Source organism: Erpetoichthys calabaricus, chromosome 1, assembly GCF_900747795.2.
Source record: "Erpetoichthys calabaricus chromosome 1, fErpCal1.3, whole genome shotgun sequence".
NCBI classification, from domain to species: domain Eukaryota; kingdom Metazoa; phylum Chordata; class Cladistia; order Polypteriformes; family Polypteridae; genus Erpetoichthys; species Erpetoichthys calabaricus.
This window is the reverse complement of record NC_041394.2, coordinates 316,421,686-316,441,792: the sequence shown is the minus strand read 5'-3', so window position 1 is coordinate 316,441,792 and position 20,107 is coordinate 316,421,686. Positions and strand designations below refer to the sequence as shown.

The 20,107-nt window shown below is 37.1% G+C and overlaps 1 protein-coding gene across 1 annotated transcript; it reads right to left on the bottom strand.

The window, feature by feature from the left end:
- Positions 1 to 96: 96 nt before the first annotated feature.
- On the bottom strand, positions 97 to 19,223 carry si:ch211-106e7.2 (uncharacterized). Its single transcript, XM_028817764.2, has 4 exons — positions 19,102 to 19,223; positions 5,039 to 10,839; positions 4,854 to 4,907; positions 97 to 1,154 (listed from the first exon to the last, which is right to left on the bottom strand). Exons 2-4 carry the CDS (start codon positions 10,770 to 10,772, stop codon positions 1,009 to 1,011), a joined length of 5,934 nt encoding a protein of 1,977 aa, XP_028673597.2. The 5' UTR covers positions 10,773 to 10,839; positions 19,102 to 19,223; the 3' UTR covers positions 97 to 1,008.
- Between the last annotated feature and the right edge of the window lie 884 nt (positions 19,224 to 20,107).

Below are 20,107 nucleotides of genomic sequence, written 5' to 3'. Positions count from 1 at the left end.
AAAAAAGCTCTTTGAACAAAACCAGAACATATTTACAACAGTAGAAAAATACAAAGCCATACTTCTGGTATAAAAAAAAAAAACTAAAAAAAAAAAAAAAAAAAAAAAAAAAAAAATCATTGTAAACATCAAGTAATACTTTTAGGAATTATAAACTGGTATCCTTCACTTATCCTTCAAAAAGTCTTAAATATATCACATATAATTCCAACTGTTCAACCGTTTATGTAAACAAATTCTCAGTTGTTCCATAAACTAACTTAATATCAAAGCACATAAAGATTCAACACATTAGTATTTGTTTAGGTATAAGCTTTTGAAGATTTTTCAGCAAAAGGCACATTTTATAATAAACAGTAGTAAGTTTATATTTGTAACAAGAAACCAATCCATAGGAGGGAGCTGGAGATAAACGGCAAACTGTGCCTCTGAAGAGACAACTGTCTATTCAGGTAACACTGCCATTTAAATACTATTGCATAGTGCCCAGAAAGGCCAACCAGTGGCACAGATAAAATTCAGAAACAATATACAATATACACACACACACACACCTCAAAAGCAGTTCATCTGCCAATAAATGGGTAAACAACAGTTCCAAATGTTCGTTCACCAAAGCTACTTTCTGAAAAAAACGCCAGAATTTCCTTAGGTTCATAATAAGCCAATTTACTGAAATGCTTTAGTTTGTTTTTTTAAATAAAAAAAGGGGTGTCTTGTGTTACCAATATTTCTAGAAATGGCAACTAAAAGCATTGATGAAACATAAAGCAGTCAGACAACCAGGGCTAGACCACAAAGGGTGATGTTTAGGAATTGCACCCTTTAGCTACATTAACGAGATAAAGAGCATTTTTTATAATATAAGTGGAAATATCTGGCAAAATATTAAACTTGCATGGCAGACACACAATATGTAAAAAACGCAAACAGGAAAAAAAAAATACATTGCAACTGCAGTGGTCAGCATGTGGTTTTGTAAAGTAAGAGAGAGTTTAAATTTTTAAATCACTTTAAACTTTTCAGTTTTCCTTCTTTCTGAAGATACTTCTTCTTGAACTCCTGAAACGTATCATCAGTGTGGGATTTTTCTTCAGGCTTGGATGAAGACGGTCTTTTAATACTGCTGGTCTGAACTTTATTTTTCCAATTGCCTGTGAAGAAAAGATTAAAAATATTTTATAAACAAAACACAGTAGTTCTAAAACTTAGAATATCCTACAAGGAGAAATGGCTTCAAATCTTGTACACTTAATCATAAACAAGTCCTACAAAAAGGAAAGAGCTTCATTTTTATTTAATGTAAGCAATTTCTTTGGTTTTATTTGATCTTGAAAAAAAGTAGTTTGGAAACGACTTACAAAAAACAAAAATAAATATGCAAAGAGAAGCCAGCTTCACTCTCTTGAACAGGCTGGGGTCATTTGGACTCTACCTTGGAAACTAATAAAGCTTGCTATATAATTGTGGGATTGTAGCCAACATCAAATCATACGGTGGGTTTCACACTCTGATTTGACATGCTAGACAAAACATGGAAGTTTAAAGAGTTAGCCGAGACACAGATTTTCACTCAGTGTGTTTACACACATCTTAATAACCTGCTTATTCAGAGACACCTGGCTTCTTTACTTCTTGAGCGAGGATAAAGTTGCTTTACGTCATTCAATCGTACCACCAAGCAGAAAAAGTGTGAGCTGTGTGCAATCCAATCCACTAACAGCATTAGATTAATAAAGCATCAGTTAATGTTTAATTAAAATGGAAAGAGGTTTACTTCACAGGACATGAAGAACTTAAACGCATGTGTACAACACAAGAAAATTACAACAGGCTTCATTGTTCTTTTCGGATTCACAGAGGCTGAAGACGATGTTTAACTTTTTTTTGGCACAGTTTAATGACGGTGGAGCATTTTATCAGAAGGAGAATTCCAAAATCCGTCTTGCGTATGTAGGCAGACATGTTTAAGAAAGCAGGTTTCTTTCTGCCTTAACCAGGTTAACTCGCCTTATCCCAGCTGTGTGTATACATGTAAATACGCTCACTTATTGCCTGCTCTTTCACTGTGTTTCTAAAACCCTGTGGGACGTGAGAAAGAACATTTAGAGTTAAGAACCTTCAGTGTTCCTGAATAATAAGAACTGTTGTGCTTATAGAATTACAGAAATGTGTCACTTAGGCATTAAATAAGGATGCGTTAAACTAACCGAACAAATGTAATCTAATGTAGATATTAAGCTATAAGAATGTATTTCTTGTGCTATTAATGTAATGTATTGAACTAACTTTATGTAACCTCTGATATTGTACAAGCTATGTGTGTATGAAGAATGAGGAAATAAAATATTGTCTAATCTGCTGAAGTTGCACACACCCTGTGACAGCATAAGAAATTGCTGCAACTGGTCTTGTGTGTGTGCGGTACTGACAAGGGCGTATTGCTTAAGACTGAGTGTGATGATAACTCTTCTCTTTAAGAAACACTGCACTCCTGCACTTTCCAATCCATGGTGTGACAGCAAGCTGTAACAATCTATGTATGACCTCAAAATGAACTGCCATATTTCCTCTTTTTTTGTTTAATACACAAGCTGGGTATAAAAAGAGGGAAACTCCCTGCTGACGGGAGGCTGTCTGTAGCTAACTGAGCTGACAGCTGCTGCGGCCTCCTGCTCACCAAGAAATTGCTTTTTACTTTACATGGGTGTCTGTCACCTGTCGTTCCTGGTTTTCAGCGACCACAGACGTTAGCTTGGATTAACTCCCCTTTGCTAATGTAGTTCATAATGGAAGGTTGCTAAGGACTACACAATAAAAGAACACCTCTTCAAACATTCAAAAGTAACTCTAAACTTTTGAAAGCACTCATTCCATTACCTCCTTTTCTTATTACGGTGCTGCCTGACTATCATAACAGCACCAGGTGGAAGGCAAAATGAACTTGAGAATAGGAGACTGAATCAGAAGGAACATCCAAGGAATTGTTGGAACAAAGAAAGCTGGGCAAATTGTACAGTATGCACCTTGTGTTTATTTTACATTGGTGTTTCCTTTCAATTACAGGTATACTTTGAGTATTGTGTTTGTTTGCATGACAATTATATGCATACCATTGTTTATTTTCGTTGGAATTTTTTTTTTTATGGTTTAGGATGTCCTCAAAAGGAAGCAATACAGCAACTTCCGTTTTCTTATTTTTCTCTTTCTGGCTTCCCGTAGTGATGCTGTATGCCAATGTCACCTATGCAAAGTATTCTGCAGCAGTTTTAGGTTTTTGAAAAGGTTGAAGGATACTACTCCTGTGATGCCACCTGTGGATTCTAAGCAGGGCACAGACAACATTTTTATGGCTGACTAGCAAAGCCAGTTGCCATCTATAGCAGAGATTTGTTCATCATCTAACACTGCTAGCTCCAAAGCAGGTGTCAAATTCCATATGCACCCTGGAAGATCTACATTAATGTCAGTCACAGAAATGTACTCTTCTCTAAACAAATTCACTCATATTGATGGAGATTTCACTAGCTTGCACTCAACTATGAGCACAAGAACAGGCCACTCAGCCCAACAAGGCTCACCAGTCCTATCCACTATTCTTGAAAGTCCCGAAAGTACTACTGTCTACCACACTACCTGATAACTTATTCCATGTGGCTATGGATCTATGTGTAATGAAACACTTTCTAACATTTGTTCAAAATCTATCCTTAACAAGTTTCCAACTATGTCCATAGTTTAGAATGAGTTCATCAATAATAACAGTCTAGATCCACTGTACTAATTCCCTTCATAATTCTAAAAACTTTAGTCATGTCTCCTCTTAATCTTCTTTTGCTTAAAGTGTAAAAGGCTCAGCTCTTTTGATCTTTCTTCATAATTCATCCCCTTTAGCCCTGGAATCAGCCTAGTTGCTCTCCTCTGGACTTTTTCTAGTACTGTTATGTCCTTTTTGTAGCCTGGAGACCAAAACTGCACACAGTACTCCACACGAGGCCTCACCAGTGCATTATAAAGCTTGAGCATATTGTCCTTGGACTTGTACTCCACATATCGTGCTATATACAACCTAACATTCTGTTAGTCTTCTTAATGGCTTCTGAACACTGTCTTGCAGTTGATAGCAGAGTCCACTACGTCTCTTAAATCCTTCTCATAAGGTGTACTTTGAATTTTCACACCTCCTGATGTGTACTCAAGAGAAGTAAGTATGTAAAGGAGTAAGACTGAAAGTTTAAAACCAGATGGGCGAAGAGAAAGCCACCTTTACGGGAATGCGCACAAGAGAGTGAGTGTTGGTGAAAAGACATTCACTTACATGCAACTACAGAGAAAAGGCACTGAAAGTGCACGCAGTTCAAAAGATACTAAAACAAAGAAATATTTGCTATCTTTTGACAGGCACCGTGGCTAATGACTGAATAAAAAAAACACTGACTTTATATTAACGTAGTCTAACCTGGAAATTTATCAATTCATCCTGTTGTTACTGTACACCCAGATTGTTTTATACTGAAGCTAAACTTAACCTCCCTCAGTACACCATCAATTGATCACTATTGTTCTATATTTGCTTTTGCAGCTTAATATAGTTCATTTTGGTTACTGTCTAAAATGTGCCTAGCATTCATGAAAGATGCTCTTGGTGTCTGCATTTACCATTTTGTTTTTTCTCCAATACATATACATAATAATATTCAAGTCAATTTAGATACAGTTCAAATTTAAAACTATAAATTATTCACATTGGATCAGTTTCTTTTTACTTGCAAGTATTGTAATTTTTTTTTTTTTTTTAAACTTCAACTATAATCAGACAAATTACTCATATATACATTATTTAAACAACTTACTCTGGACAGAGCATTGGGGTGCTGGGGACTTCTGTGAAACACTGGCTTTCTTTTCTATGGAGAGAGAGAGAGAGAGAGAGAGAGAGGACAGAGCATTACGAGTCTTAACTTTAAGTTTAATAAGTATAATTCACTATATTTAAGGTTAGCAGAAATGCACTGGAGCAGGTAACAGATTCACTTACTTTTAGACACCTCTACTACTTCTGTCTTTTCCTTTGTGAAGTCCAAATCCTTGCTGAACAACTTGGGATACAGCTTGAATTGCAGTGGATTCACCTCCTCCTGAGAAGATGCCAGCTTGGGAATTTTTTGACTTCCATTTGCAGTTTTTATGCTATCTAATTTAGTCCCAAGTTTGAATTTAATTTCTGGATGAATAAGCTTTCTCTTCCTAATGGGCTGAATAAATTCTCCTTTGTTTCGTTTAACATGTTTACTACTTTTGTGATCATTCTTTACAGCAACAGTTTCATTTGACTTTTGACCACTCGGTTCCAAACTTTTATAATGTTTAGATTTTCTTTTCGATTTGCTTTTTTCATTAAAATGCTTGGAATAATTCTCTTGTGTCAGGTTTGCATTAGTTGTGGCCAATTTATGATGAGAAGAACTTGAAGACAAGTGGTTTGCTTTCTCCTCTTGTCCAGAGTTTTGAGTGTAAACATTTCTAGGGTGGCTTGCATTTATGTGAGAAACATGATGGTACTCGGATGCATTATTTTGTGCATGTTTCTTCAAGTCTTCTGTTCTGGATTTAACAGAATTTTGAATGGAATTTTTAAGGTGGTGTGTGGCTTCACTATGCCCACTCCCCTTCTTTCTTACTTCATGCACTTCAGCACCATGCTGGTTTTTATCACAACCTGAAGCATCATCATTTCTTTCCTTCAATGTTAAATTAATTTCTTTAGGTGGAAGTGTTCGTATTCTAGAAGGCCTGTGATACTTGAATTTAGGACTGTGGTCATGTTCACTTGAAGATTGCTTGCTAGAAAGTCCACAAACATGTTTTCTGGGAGAATCTGAACCATATAACACAAGCTTCACAGAAAGGTTTTTAATTCCTGTGCTAGAGTCAGACTTTTGCTTGGATGTGGGGCTTTTGGAAGGAACCCCTTTAGAAGTGTCATGCTCTTGTGGAAATGTACATTGCAAGGTGACTGAATTTAACTGACCATCTCCATTTTTCTTAGGGTCAAGGCAAAGCCCTTTTTTTAAGGAAGGGTCTTGCTTGTATTTGGCATCTCTTGTATATTCCATTTTGGGGTTCTCTTGTTTAAGGTTATCTTCTTTTCTTATTTTTTTGGATGCCCTTTTACCTTCATCCTGATAATCCACATCTGAAAGACGTGATCTTTTTTGTGGAGGAGGCTGCTCTTTGCTATGAGACATTTCATATTTACTACCAGCGATTTGTTTACAACTTTTCTTAATGTCTACAAGCTTTATTTTTTCATCTCTTTTAATAGTTGATACCACTCGCGATGCATTGGGTAACAATTGTGGCTCTTGTGCTTTTTCCTTATCTCCGTTTCCAACAGAATTAATATCCGGCTTCAATATATTTTCACGTTCAGACTGTGAAATGTTTTCACTTGGGCTTACAACAGGAACACTTTCAATGACTATTCTAGATGACTCATCTTCCATAACAAGTTCTGTGTTGATATAGTGCCCCATCTCTCTCTGTGTGCTTGTTTTGCTACATTGTGAAGAACAGGTAGAATTTGCTGCATTGTTATGTATTCCACGGACCCAACAAGGACCACAGCAAACTGTTTCAATTCTGGTTTCTGAAGCAGCTTTTGAGTTTTCAGTGGCAGACTCTACCTTTTTCAGCAGCTGTTCCTTAGAGCAGATTTCATCCAGCAATTTCTTTGCATCTTCGTGATTCAAAACCTTGACCTGGACTTTAGACAGGGGATCATCATGAATGTCTCCAGTTTTTTCAGGAATAGCTGGTGATCCCTCATCTTTTTCAGTCACCAATGGTGGAGACTCTATAGCAACAAGTTGCATATTTGAACCCCCATCACTCTGATTTATGCTTGGTGAAGACTCTGACATCTTGGTTACACAATTGTAAATTTGTGAACTTACACATGGAGGATATCCAAATTCTTTGTCAATATCATCAACTTGTTCATTTAGATTTAGCCAAGAAGATTTATAATTTATGTCCTCGGCTGCCATTATTTCATCACCAAGTACTTTGCAATGCTTGGCTACTTTGGAAAATTCATCTGGTTTCACCTCAGAAAGCACACCATCACGTATGGTCCGAATTTCAGTAGATGAATCAACATTCCAAAAGCTCCAAAAGACTTTTATCATTGTATTTGCTTTATGAAATTCTGCAGTAAAATCTTCCATATCCCCATTCCAAAACTCATTAATTAAACGGTCAACACAGGACATGGACCCCATGTCTTCAAGGATTGGAAGACTATCCATTAATACAATTAATTCTGGAAGTGTCCAAGTAATACACGGTACAGAAGACAAGTCAAAATCAACAGTTTTAATCTCATCTTCTGAAAGGGTTGTCGTCTCTTTGCAGTCCTCTTGTGTGGTCTGGTTTGGCACTGAACTAGAAACACATAAAGTACCTTCATAGTTTGCTTCCATTGTGATGTTTTTCTCCATGGAAACATCTTGGCAGGTCTGGGTTTCTTCACAAAGATTATCATCTTGTGCTTTGTGGCAGATTACAGGAACAGACTCACTCTCTTGTTCTGTAGATGTGAAATGTGAGATTTCCTTGTCAATGGGGTATTTTATTGCTCCACAATTTAATGCAGTAGGGGTCTCAGAAACATCAGCAATCAAAATGTCCTTTTCAATGTCATCTTTCCGACTAGTACACCGAACAAAAATAACATCACTATCTTGTTCAGCAGATGGGGTGATCACCTCAACAGTTTCATCAATTATTATGCACTCAGAATTAGAATTTTGTCTCAGTGCTTCTACCTCATTTGTCTCCGAGGTTGAAAACTTTTGTAGCTCTAGACTCTCTGGTGAATCTGAAGGCATTTCCACTAAGGAACATACATTTATAATTTTAAATGGAACTTCGTCATTTACATTTGAAAAGACTTCATTTTCTGCTTCAGCTGGTTTTTGCGTTATTGGAGGAACGATGGCGACCTGTGGTTCATTAGCACGTGACAAACCAGGACCTAAGAGTTTGGCAAGTAATCCACGGTTGGAGGTCTTACCATCTACAGAGAGCGACGGTCCAGAACTTGTGATTTTTTTGGACAGGTTATCGGAGTCAACAGTCTCTTCACTTTGACTGCCCTCTTTCTGTAAAACAGGAAGATTTTGTGTAGTTGCAGGCGTTTTTAAAATTATGCCCCCGAGATGTTTAATCACTTCTCTTCTTAACTCTTCCCTCAAAACTACATGATCTGAATACTGTGTTTTTTTTGGACCATGAATGGTTTCCATACTGCATTTTTTAAAAGCATCTTCCACCATCTCCACAGATGCGCCATTATTTGACTCTGCTACTGACTTTGCTGAATGAGATGGTGATGGGACCAAATGTATTGACTGACTGCTTTCGGGGATGGCCCTTTTTAACTGTTTGGACAATTCTGTTTGCTGAACCAGTGAAGCTGTACTGTTGCCAATGTGCTGTGTATGAGTCATACGCTCAGAATCTTGAGATCTAGGCAAAGGAGCAGCAGAATTACTTGTATCTTGAATTGTTTTTTCAACATCTGCTTGTTGTTTGGCAGAACTTAAAAGTACATTGTTCACTTCAGAGAAGGGGGATTTTCCAATTAAAATTACATTCTGAGCAGAAAATCCCTCTCCCTGGGCATCTTTTTTTACTGTAACAAGAAAGGCATGCTCTTGGGCTTTAGAATATGGTGGAGGAGACTTAAGAGGTGTTTCGGTTATTGTGTGCTGGGGAGCATTTAGATGCTGGGACATTTCAGATGAAACTTGCCCTTTTGCCACTGAGACAGAAACACCTTTAGATGGTCTTAAACTGTTGACAGTTGGGTCATTTTCAGTTACTTTATTTTTGTTTTGATTTATCAGATTCATTTGATTAATGTCACTGGCTAGATAAGACAATATCTCATCAAAGGTAGTGCTTGAATTCTGACTGGTTTCACCACTACAGGCATTCTTGTTACTATTTAATAATGCTTTCTGGTGTGAATAAGAAGTCTGCTGCTCCATTATGCTTTGTTTTATAAAAGCTGGTCTTGACGGAAAAGCAGCAGAAAGGCTTGGGGGCATCTTGGAAACAGAATTTTGGGGCATCCGAGTTGTCTGAACAGTAGATGAAATGTTTGGGTATGCTGTAGTAGAATTTTGGGACATCTGGGGATTTGGCTGAATAGAAATGTTTTGGTTTGCTACAGAAGGACGTTGGAGCATTTTGGGGATTGGCTGCAAAGAAGAAATGTTCTGGAGTGTCGCAGAAGGAATCTGAACCTTCTGGGTAGCCTGAACAGTAGATGAAATGCTTGGGTATGCTGCAATAGAATTTTGGGACATCTGGTGATTTGGCTGCATAGAAATGTTTTGGTGTGCTACAGTAGGACTTTGGAGCATTTGCAGAATTGGCTGCAGAGCAGAAATGTTCTGGAGTGCTGTAGAAGAAATCTGAGCCTTTTGTGAATTTGGGTGTATGGAAGAAATGCTCTGATGTGTAGCAGGATTCTGGAGCATCTGGGGAACTGGCTGCATAGAAGAAATGTTCTGACATACTGGAGAAGAATTTTGTGTCATTTGGGAAGTTTTGGAAAGAGTTGAAACACTTTGGCATTTTAAATTTGATACACTTGTTGGCTTTACAAAGTAGCCTTGGTGGTCTTCTACATAGGATAATCCAGAGGTAGAATTTCCCAAGCATTTCCGCAGGGCATCTTCATTATGGTTCCTAACACTTGCATCTGACAACACGAAGGGGATGCAGTTTGTCAAATGGTGCCTCAAATACTCAGGTAAAACAGAGGGGCCGTCTTGTGAAAGTACGCGACTTTGTGCAGTCTGATGGTTATTAATTCCATTGTGGTTATAACTACTAGCATCCTGGGCTGGTAGCAGTTTTCTGCTGTGGTTTGCATCCATAAAGGATGAAGAACTTTGATCAGATCTGCAACTCTGAGACATTTCATTCTCAACTGCACTTATGGGAACATTTCGGCTTATTTGTCCATTTGAGTGCAAATGACCATTGACCATCTTGTTCATGTTTCGTAGCAAATTATGTTTTTGGGAAAATGTGTGTGAAACTGAAACGGGTCTGTTTGATGCATGAATACCTGATGCCATTGAAAAGGCCTGAGATGCATTTATGCTGGAGGAATTATCATTTGAGCTGTAACAATCATTTCTTTCCAGAGATGATGAAAATACTGTAGGATTGTCATTTCTAGAATTTAAATTTGCAGAATAGCGAGCATTGTTTACATTGTACGGAGGTGGTAGATATGCAGAATTCTGAATTGAATGATTAGCATATTGTTCAAGAAAAGCGGAATGTTGGATCTGTGAATTCCCATCTATGAGCACTGGCTTTTTTTTGGTTGCTCCTTTAAGAAAAGACTGTTTGGACTGTATACGATTGTCAGATTGAGAAGGGTTTATATTAATGCACTGTACAGGCAACTGGTGTCTTCCAGGGTTAGAGTTTCTTTTTGTATCGACATACATCAAATGTTGAAAATGCGGAGAAGAGTTAACCTTGAAGAGCAGCATGCTGCTATCCTGTGCAAAATCCTCCTTACTTTGCAAAGTTCCAGACATTTGGCCAGATGACACAGGATGCTGGGAGACAGGTCCACCATTATGTTGATCTATACCACCTGTAGATACTTTATTTGTCCTGTGCAAAGAAGGAGCACCTGCAGAATCAGATGCTTGGTACCATACCATCCCATTTTGCATTTCTGTTCAACTTTTCAGTATAAAAATATGTATTAGTTCTTCCCTTTGCCTTTCAAAGATGATAATCCTATAATAAAAAAAATAGTAAAAATGACACATGCATCAGCCCTGTGCCATCAACTTGAAGATTACACCAGCAAACAATCCACAACAAAACATACCACTGTAATATACAGTTATTTGAGGTTTAAAAAAAAAAATTGCCTAGCTACTAACAATTGACAGTTCTGAAAGGCTGGACAGTGAAATACTTACTGCCAATTTAAGAGATTTCAAATCAGAAAGTGAATGGAAATTGTGAGAAATACAAACTTCTTAAATACTGTATTTTAAAATATGCACTGCATAAGAAATTCTGCACATCCTAACTTCTACAATCCTGAGGCTTCGGCATTATCATGTACCTTTTACAAAGATGAAACATACAAAGCAGACCGAGTAAGGGCTATCCTAAAAAAGAAAATAATTTCATCTTTGAATTAACTGCATGATATTCCAATTTATGAAGGAACCCAAGTGCATATTCAAAAATAACCATTCACTTTCTGAAAAATTGTTATCACAGTAAGCAAGAGTTAATTAATCGGGATCAGATCTCTGGCTTGCTTGCCAAGCAGTAACAAGACATGCACATTCTAAATTTCCCATCTAATCTAAATCTAATCATGTGGTGGCCAAAAAACAGTGAATGCTGTACCATACTTTCAAAAGATCACTGAAGCAAACAAATACTAACACACTTCAATCTCTCAAATCAGCTTTTTGTAGATGTTTTTCACAAAGTCTGACCTAAAGAATGGTGTTGCTGCATACAAGAAAAACTACAGATTTCGTTAATTAGCAAGGCTAGGCTTCACTCACTCAAGTCAACATCTATACACATGCACTTCTGTCAAGACAAGATGCTGCAATGTACTGTGGACTTGTCTAAACTTTGCTCAGAGACATCTTCTTCATCATTTAAAAATAAGTTTTTGTCATTAGAGCTCTTATGTTAAGAAACAAGTTAGCTCCTCTTTCTTTATGCTTCGAATAAATTCTACTGTTAAGAAACGTGATCCTCATGTAAGCTTCTCTCTCTAGTTTTGAGATAAAGGTGTTAAAAACAAATCACTCTGCATATTGCTTAAGGTGCTTATGCAAGCCATTTTACTTTTGCAAAGAGTAACCAAAGGATATAAATTAGACATTCTTCCTAGTTTCGAGCCATTGTGGTTCCTCTCCAAACAGCTTCTGAGCTGAACAAACAAACTGTATCAAACCCAAAATGTGGGTCCAGTTTTTTTAGGCAAGTTCTCTCTTTCAATAACTTTTTATGAACCTATGTAAATAAGAAAACAAATTGCTATTTCAAATATTTTGTGTCTTTGAGAACATGCAATTGTCTCTTAAAAATATAATGATTTTAATTTTAGTTCAGGGCATTGTTCTCACATGTACATTTTAATGAACTTATAAACATAGGTAAGTTAGAATATTTTAATATCCACCATGGCATATTTTTATCTACCAATTAATAGATCACATTGCCTTCAGGAAAAAAAAAAAAGTTAAAACTTTTAATATAATAATCACTCGAACAGAGGAGTACGAGAGGACAGCAAGGTCCCAAAATGTACTACAACACCTTCCGGCCTTCTCTTATTTGCTTATTTGTTTACTGGATTCAACTTTTTTTGACACGTCAATCCAGATATTACAAGAGCTGAAAGGCACATCTCCACTTAATAAAACTAATGGGTCCAGTTTATTAAACAAAAACAAAACACTGAAAGGTTTATTGATGGACGTTAAATGTTTAAATGACAAAGTCTAAAAGAATTATGCTCTCTAAAATCCACCACTGACAAAAATATGTGGTTACAGAGACCAAGACGACTAAACTTGTGCTTTAGAAGCTTGTAAAATATGCTTTGTTCATGTGCTACTACAGAGACAGTAAATGTAAGTTTCCAAATCAGAACGTCCCCCTGAGTAACCAACAAACACAGAGCTCCAAGTCGAACAATTCATATAAAAGAACAGTAAAATAATTCTCTGGTTTGTTACACAATGTTAAACTTTTACCTTAGTCAAATGTACAAAATAATCAAAATGCCATTTTTTTCTGGTCAGACTGCATTTGGAGTGAAGAGATATACATGAAATACATTTAAGTTTGTTCTTTGACTAAAAATATAAAAAAAGTTTAATTGCTTTTTATCCTGACCAAGTAACAAATCAACAGTGATCAACTTGTTTCTCACGGAATAGTCCAAACAGAAAATTGTGAACACAACCTGAAGCAGGAAGATGAAACATCACAACTTGGATAATGATAATGACTTGGCTCCATACCTTCTCTCATAATCTCCTGGGGCCTCAAGTATAAACAATGCGTACGCACAAAAATGTTGCGTAAGCCCGTTTCCAAGCTCAAATCGCGATGTATAAAACCTAAACTTGGCATAAAGCCACACACATTTTCACACTACCTCAAACCCTGGGGTACGCAAGTTCTCTGCTCGGTTTTGCAAACTGGCGGCACCCAGCGTCAAAGCAGTGCTACTATTCCAGTGTGGTTTCCCTTTCTTTTTTAGATCCACATCCCTGACACAGCTTTATAAATACACTGAAATTAACTGCATATTGTTTATTAGTTTAATGCATCCGATTGTAATTAACCTGTAACAATTTAATGGGCCACAGAATGGTCAAACTATTCTAAACACCATAGCTGCTTTAGCGTTGTTACTCTCACTGCACCTTCTTCTTTCAGCTGCTCCCATTAGGGGTTGCCACAGCGGATCATCTTTTTCCATATTACTCTCACTGCACCACTCGGAGTATTTAGATCACTGTATCGGAGTGTGGAATCACAGAACTACTTCAACTGATCGGAAAGAGATTTATCGGTATACAGCATCAAGCACACGCTGCCTCAACCATGCTGCCTATTTGAACTGCTCTCACATGTCAAATGCTTCAGAGCCTTTCCTGTACGGACCTTGCGGTTCAGAAACAGTCTCATCCCAAGAACTATAAACGCACTCAATCAGTCCATCAAGTGCTCCTTGTAGAACGCTTTGTACTTACAAGTACAATTACCTCACTGTAAACTTGCAATACAGTTATAATATTGCACAACCTGAGCCACTTTAGAAAGCGCGTATTTACATATGACAATATTTTTAAGATGAAATGCAGCAAAATATGTTTATTATATTATACAGATAAAACTAACTTCATTTAAATAATCTATATTGTTAATAATTAAAACATGTGAGGACACGGTGTTGCTGCACTAGCAAAGATCTGGTGCTCCGTTCACAGATTGTTCCTGCCTCGCACTGTATTCTTGCTGGGGCTGGCGCGACACTGGAAAGATACAATAATTAAACATGTACTACGAAGATATTTCAATGTTCCTGAAAAGTTTTGAAGAATCTGCGTTCTAAGCTTACAGATGGCTTAATGTCTATTACAGAGCTGACTGTGTGGCGATTGGGTATTTGGAGAAAGAAAAGTGAGGACAGGAATTGGGGGTTAGTATGTTTGAAATACTTTATTGCAGCAGTACTGTCTCTTTCATCGAAGGTCGCACATGGCGCAGCAAGCATCTTGTGTGAGGCAGGAACAATCACTGCACCACGTGTTCCCATGTTTAACTATCATGAAAATGATATCATGTATACATCTCAGTATATTAATCATTCAGAGAGCTGTAATATTATGAATGTAATGGATTCTGTGTCCTGTCGGAGGAAGAGAAAGCCCTTTTAAGAAGCGCATAGTACACATAGAAGATCAAATACAAAACAAAGCATTTAACATGCTACTTTAGTTATGATGGGATTTGAGAAACTAGTAAATTACACGATTTTGAGATGAAGTTTATGATGTTCTACTTTAATGACAAAATAAACTACGTGATTAAAGTGGAAATTTTGAGATTAAAGTTGACATTTCGTGCTTTTTTCCCCACTTGGGTTGTTAATGGCCTTTTAGTACAGTGTGAGGTTGCATGTTATTGCCTATCTTGCCTGCCAGCACAGAGGCCAAGCTACTAGGAATGGAAGAAGACGGCCATGAGCTAATAGGCATTTGCTCAAAAGAGAGAAAAACACAAGCCTTTAAGTAAACCAACTCAAACTCTTATATTGATCAAGATAGCTAGTAAAATGTGTTTTGCCCAATGGCCTAAAGCAGGGGTGTTAGGCTGCAGGTTTTCATTCTAACCATCTTCGTAATAAGTGACCAGTTTTTGCTGTTTACTTCATTTGCCTTAGTTTACAGTAAATTAACATGACTCAGGCCACTTAGTTGTTTCTTGTTCCTTGATTAGCAGCCAAACAATAATGACACACAAAATGAGCCACCACATGACCAGCTAAACTGTGCCCATCACACAATATGTGATATTGAACCCTTAAAAACAAGGCTATTAACCTGAAAGGAAAAGAAGTTAGTTAGGAGTGAAACCTGGTCACAGATTAGGAAAAGTGTTAGAATGAAAACCTGCAGCAACTGCGGCCCTCCAGGCCTGGAGTTCAACATCTGTGGCCTAAAGTATTGATAAGCCTTGATATGTACATTTAAATGCCTGTAGATGTACTAACACGAAACCTTGCTTAGTTTTCTTAAAAGTAAACACTTGTGATAGCTTCTCTTCTATGAGCTTCCATATTCTAGAAAGTTGATTCTGTTCATCTGGACATCGTTTTTTTCCTGATGCTTGGATGAGTGATGAAACGTGACTTCCTCAGTCTCACTTGACTGCAGGTTTTTTTTTTTGTTCTTTATTTCGCCTTATACGATTTCTCATATTAGGAATTTGTTAGTTTTCACATACCCCTTGGGGTCAGAGCACAGGGTCAGCCATTGAACAGCACCCCTGGAGCAATTACAGGTTAAGGGTCTTGCTCAAGGGCCAGCAGAGTAGGATCTCTTTTGGCAGTTTCTCCAACCTTATAAACAGTACCTTGGCACCATTGACTAACAAAGAATGCTTGAAGCAATCCAGGAGAGAGGAAGGACAACCACTGCCCAAGCGAAAACCTTTGGTGATGTCTTATATGTCAGGAGTATCGGAACAGCTGAGATGCATTTTTTCAAAACACCAGGTCAAGGTGGCTTTCAAACCCCAAACGCTAGGGAAAAATTGGTCTACCCCAAGGATCGGGTGCCCTGGCACAGACAGAGTAATATAGTTTATGCAGTTAAGTGCCAAGAGGATTGCTGTGAATCATATATTAGGGAAGCCAAACAACAACTGGCGAAGTGGATGGCACAACACAGAAGAGCTACCTCATCAGGCCAGGACTCTGGAATCTATTTACACCTACAGGATAGTGGTCACTCTTTCAGTGAGGAGGATGTGCACATCCTGGACAGGGAGGAATGCTGGTTTGAGCGAGTAGTCAAGGAGGCCATTTACGTGAAAAAGGAACGACCATCTCTGAACTGAGGAAGGGGCCTAAGGGTACATCTTTCACCATCTTACAATGTGGTGATTGCAGCCATTCCCCAACTCTCTGTGAATTGGTACTCATGGCCAATTTGCATATCATTGATCACACGGCCCATTGTTAAGTCAATGGTGCTAGTTCGGTCATTATGCCAAGGTACTGTTTATAAGGTTGGAGAAACCTGAAGTCAACTGAGGAAGTCACTTGGATGATTGATGAAATGTATCGGAAAAAAATGATGTCCAGATGAACAGAATCAACTTTCTAGAATTTCCTTACCTGGATTATTGAGCATGCATCGATACATGAGCTCCCATAGTTCTTTCCCAAAAAATATCAAAAATCAAATACTATATTAATCAGAAGGTATGACTAGTTAAACAATTATTTCTAATAAAATTAAACATTCATTTTGCTATCTACAGCCTCTACCACCAAGATAAAAATATTCTTTTTTTGTCAAAAAAAGAGGCAATATTATGTCAGTACAGAACTGTTTGTAGACCATGTGCATCACAAGGAGAGTATTTTCTTTCTCTGATTAACTTTTGTAGCACATGGTAAAATAAACAAAGGAAATTTTGTACACAAAAAAAGGACAATTTTTAATCAGTCTGTACTCCACATTACCTTGTGCAAGTGTACTGGTCTAAAATATGAAGTGTAAACATTAACCACAGCATATCAGCAAATTCTCAAAGAAGTGAAAAATAAGCTACACAAACTTGTCAACACATACACATAATAGGTATATACAGTATAAAGCAGTGTTTATCAATGGACACTAAACTGAAAATTTCTTGATTATGAAAACAAAATTAAAGAGTTATAATACAAGTTTGTTGTATTGATTTTATTTGCTACTGTATGAAAATATGTGCTTGCTTTGCATTAAAAAAAAAAAAAAATCTCCAATTTCAGTGACTCCTTGTTGAACATGCATTGCACTTTAACTGCCAGTAAGTGACAAAAATTAAGGGAATCAAATGATATATAAATTTCTCTTGTTTATCCTAGTCGTGTTTGAAACATATTACCTATCCCTATTAACTTTATATGCTAAATGCTAAAAAGTATACAGTACATCTAAGGAAGGAAACAATGACTTAATACCAGCAGTCAAGGCTTTCTTAGTTTAGATAAGCACAATACAGACAAAAAAAAAAAAGCTACAAGCTAGCCTGATGCAGTTTACTCAGTTTAAACAAGCTAATCTAAAAAAAGTGTTTTTTATAGTGTTCAAAGTAGTTTAATTAAAAGCCATGAGACAAGGCTTTCCAAGTATTACCTATTGGAAACAAGAATGCACACACAATTCCTACATTTGCTACAAATGGTGTCAATTATCGAGAGCCCTACATGCTCACCACCAGTATAAAAACACAAGATGAACTTGGATATGCATACACTATGGGCACAAAAATATGGGACACAAATTGGACAAAGGAATGAAATGTGCGTTTATTTACTACATTTGCACAAATCAGCCATTCAAACAGTCCTTCCCAAAGTCAATAGAACAATCTACGTCCAAGAAATTCAAACAATATCAGACTGCTATTTTTTTCCTAATAAATATGTTTTAATTTGTATACTAGTTAAAGCGTTTTAATATGCACATTTTATACAGATTCTTATTTTACTCATGTAAAATAAAAATCTCCATCCACACATATTATCAATACATCTATAGATATCTATCTATAATACTGCTCCAAAGCATACAAAGTATATATTGGAATAAAAACTTCTTAGCAGTAAGCGGTTTAAAAAGGTTAACATTATGGGGCATGTATCCAGATTATGATGTAGAGGTATACACAAGCTTATACTGTATCCCACACCGGCTCGATTACATAATTGACAACTGCGTACTCTACGGTCTTCTACTGCCGCAAGCTGTGGTCTGAGGTTATTGTACACCAAATCAGCATAGATGTTGCATGGCAACAAAGGTTAAAATTCTTCGAATCTGTACCTAAGTTCCTGTTGTTAAAGAAAAGGTGAAAATACGCGTATACTCCCATGTTTAAAGGGACACGCTCGTTCCTTACTTGGCCGTATTTATCAACTAACTGCACCAAATTTACTGATAAAAGAAGTTTTTCTACAAGTGGATGATCCATTTTGTAGCATTCCGTTTTTTATGTTCACTAAATGCGTAACTTTACCACTTTTGTAGTGAATGGTGTTTCTTAAACTGACTAATGACACCTTTATAGCAGTCTATGTTCAAAGTAGTACAAATGTACTACTTTTGTAATGAATTGTGTTTGTGTCTTAAACAGACCGATGAGGCATTTATGCTCGGACATAACATAAGACAGATCGCTATAAGTTAAAACTTATGAATGCTAGGCGAATAAGCAACAAAGGCAAAGGAAACAAAATGATTTAATCAAGACTCACAAGCACACATTATGCGCGCCATAAGGGTGCAAGCGGCTGTATGTGATGCAAAAGTCGGCCTCGGCGAAAGTTAACTTTCAAAATGTCCAAATCCACCTCCGGTTCTTGAACATCACATCAAAGTTTTAAATCTGCAAAATAAATCACTTCAAATTCCACGCATTCCTGTTGGTAAATGCGCAAAATACTTGCAAAGCTTTTGTAACGGCTAACGCTGTTTTTTTTTAGAAAGCGCGGATGTCCTTCCGCGTCTTGATAGCAGTAAATATTCAACAAGAACAGCAGTTTTGTTTACGAACGGGCACACAGTAACCCATGCGCCCTGTAAGCTCGCAAGCGATTTGGATCACGCTCGCAACATCATCAAGGCATGAACGCTTATCTCACACTGGCGAAACTTTTTTTTTATCCGCTGTGCATCTGAATTCCACGAAAAACTTTACTGCACTCCTTTTAAACAATCAGAAACTTACCATAATTCCAGTATACTGCGTACGCGTAGCAATGAATTCTGAAAGATATAAATTCTGCTCTGCCAGAAGACTACAGTTCCGTACCTATTCGTGCAATCAATAAACCCCGACTGAACCCATGCCTCTTCATATCTTCTTAATCAGTTTTCAAGTGTGCTTCAACGGGGCGTGGTAATGACGTAATTCCGCGAAGTGGGCGGGTTTCTGGAATGACGCCAAAAGAATGGCCACCAGAGAAAAGAAAGCACTTAAAAAGGTAGCACCTCCAAGCTCCTCCCAAGAAAAGGAGAATGTGCGTCTGTTAACTACGGGGGGTGTCATTTAACACAAAGGAAATACTGCATCGTTTATACTCTGAGGGGCTCTTACCCGGAAGGCCACTTTTGTTTAAAAGGTAAAAATAAAGGATATTTGCGTGTATACCAAATTGTGTGAAAGTATAATAACTATTCGTGCTTATCGTTTAGATATATGCAAGTAAGCCTACCAAACCTACTTTATTCTTCAAACTTTTACTGAAGATTCTTCTTTTTATATACATATCTATGTAATTATATATACATATATAAGCTCTTAAGTAGTCATATTTATTAAAAAAAACAAAACTATATGAAACATAATAAAATATAGTATTTACAAAATTTAATTAATTCACATAATATTGATAAGGAAACACAACTCAGAGGTACTTGAGTTTTTAAAGTTCCATAACAAACGGTGCCCTAACTCCAAAACAATAAAAAAAAGCTTTCCCTACAAATCAGTTTATCTCCTGTCACTCACGTCCTTTTTTCTCTATACTGCAAACACTTCTGACTCACTACTCAAAATTTTTCTGCCACACCTTCCTTTTTCTCTTCACCCAGTTCCATCAGCTTACAGCTTTCATTCCATGCTTTCTGCTCACAAACAGTGCATCACACGGTGCCGGCACATCACAATTTATTAACAAAACATAATACAACAGAATTTATAAACAAAATTACAATACAGAAGAACATTAACA

Excerpts from the sequence above, each read along its gene's own strand:
- si:ch211-106e7.2 (XM_028817764.2), bottom strand. The coding sequence starts at position 10,772 with ATGCAAAATGGGATGGTATGGTACCAAGCATCTGATTCTGCAGGTGCT. Across the intron at positions 4,908-5,038 it reads AGTAGTAGAGGTGTCTAAAA|AAAAGAAAGCCAGTGTTTCA; the intron begins GTAAGTGAATCT and ends CTCTCTCCATAG. Across the intron at positions 1,155-4,853 it reads ACCCCAATGCTCTGTCCAGA|GCAATTGGAAAAATAAAGTT; the intron begins GTAAGTTGTTTA and ends TTTTCTTCACAG.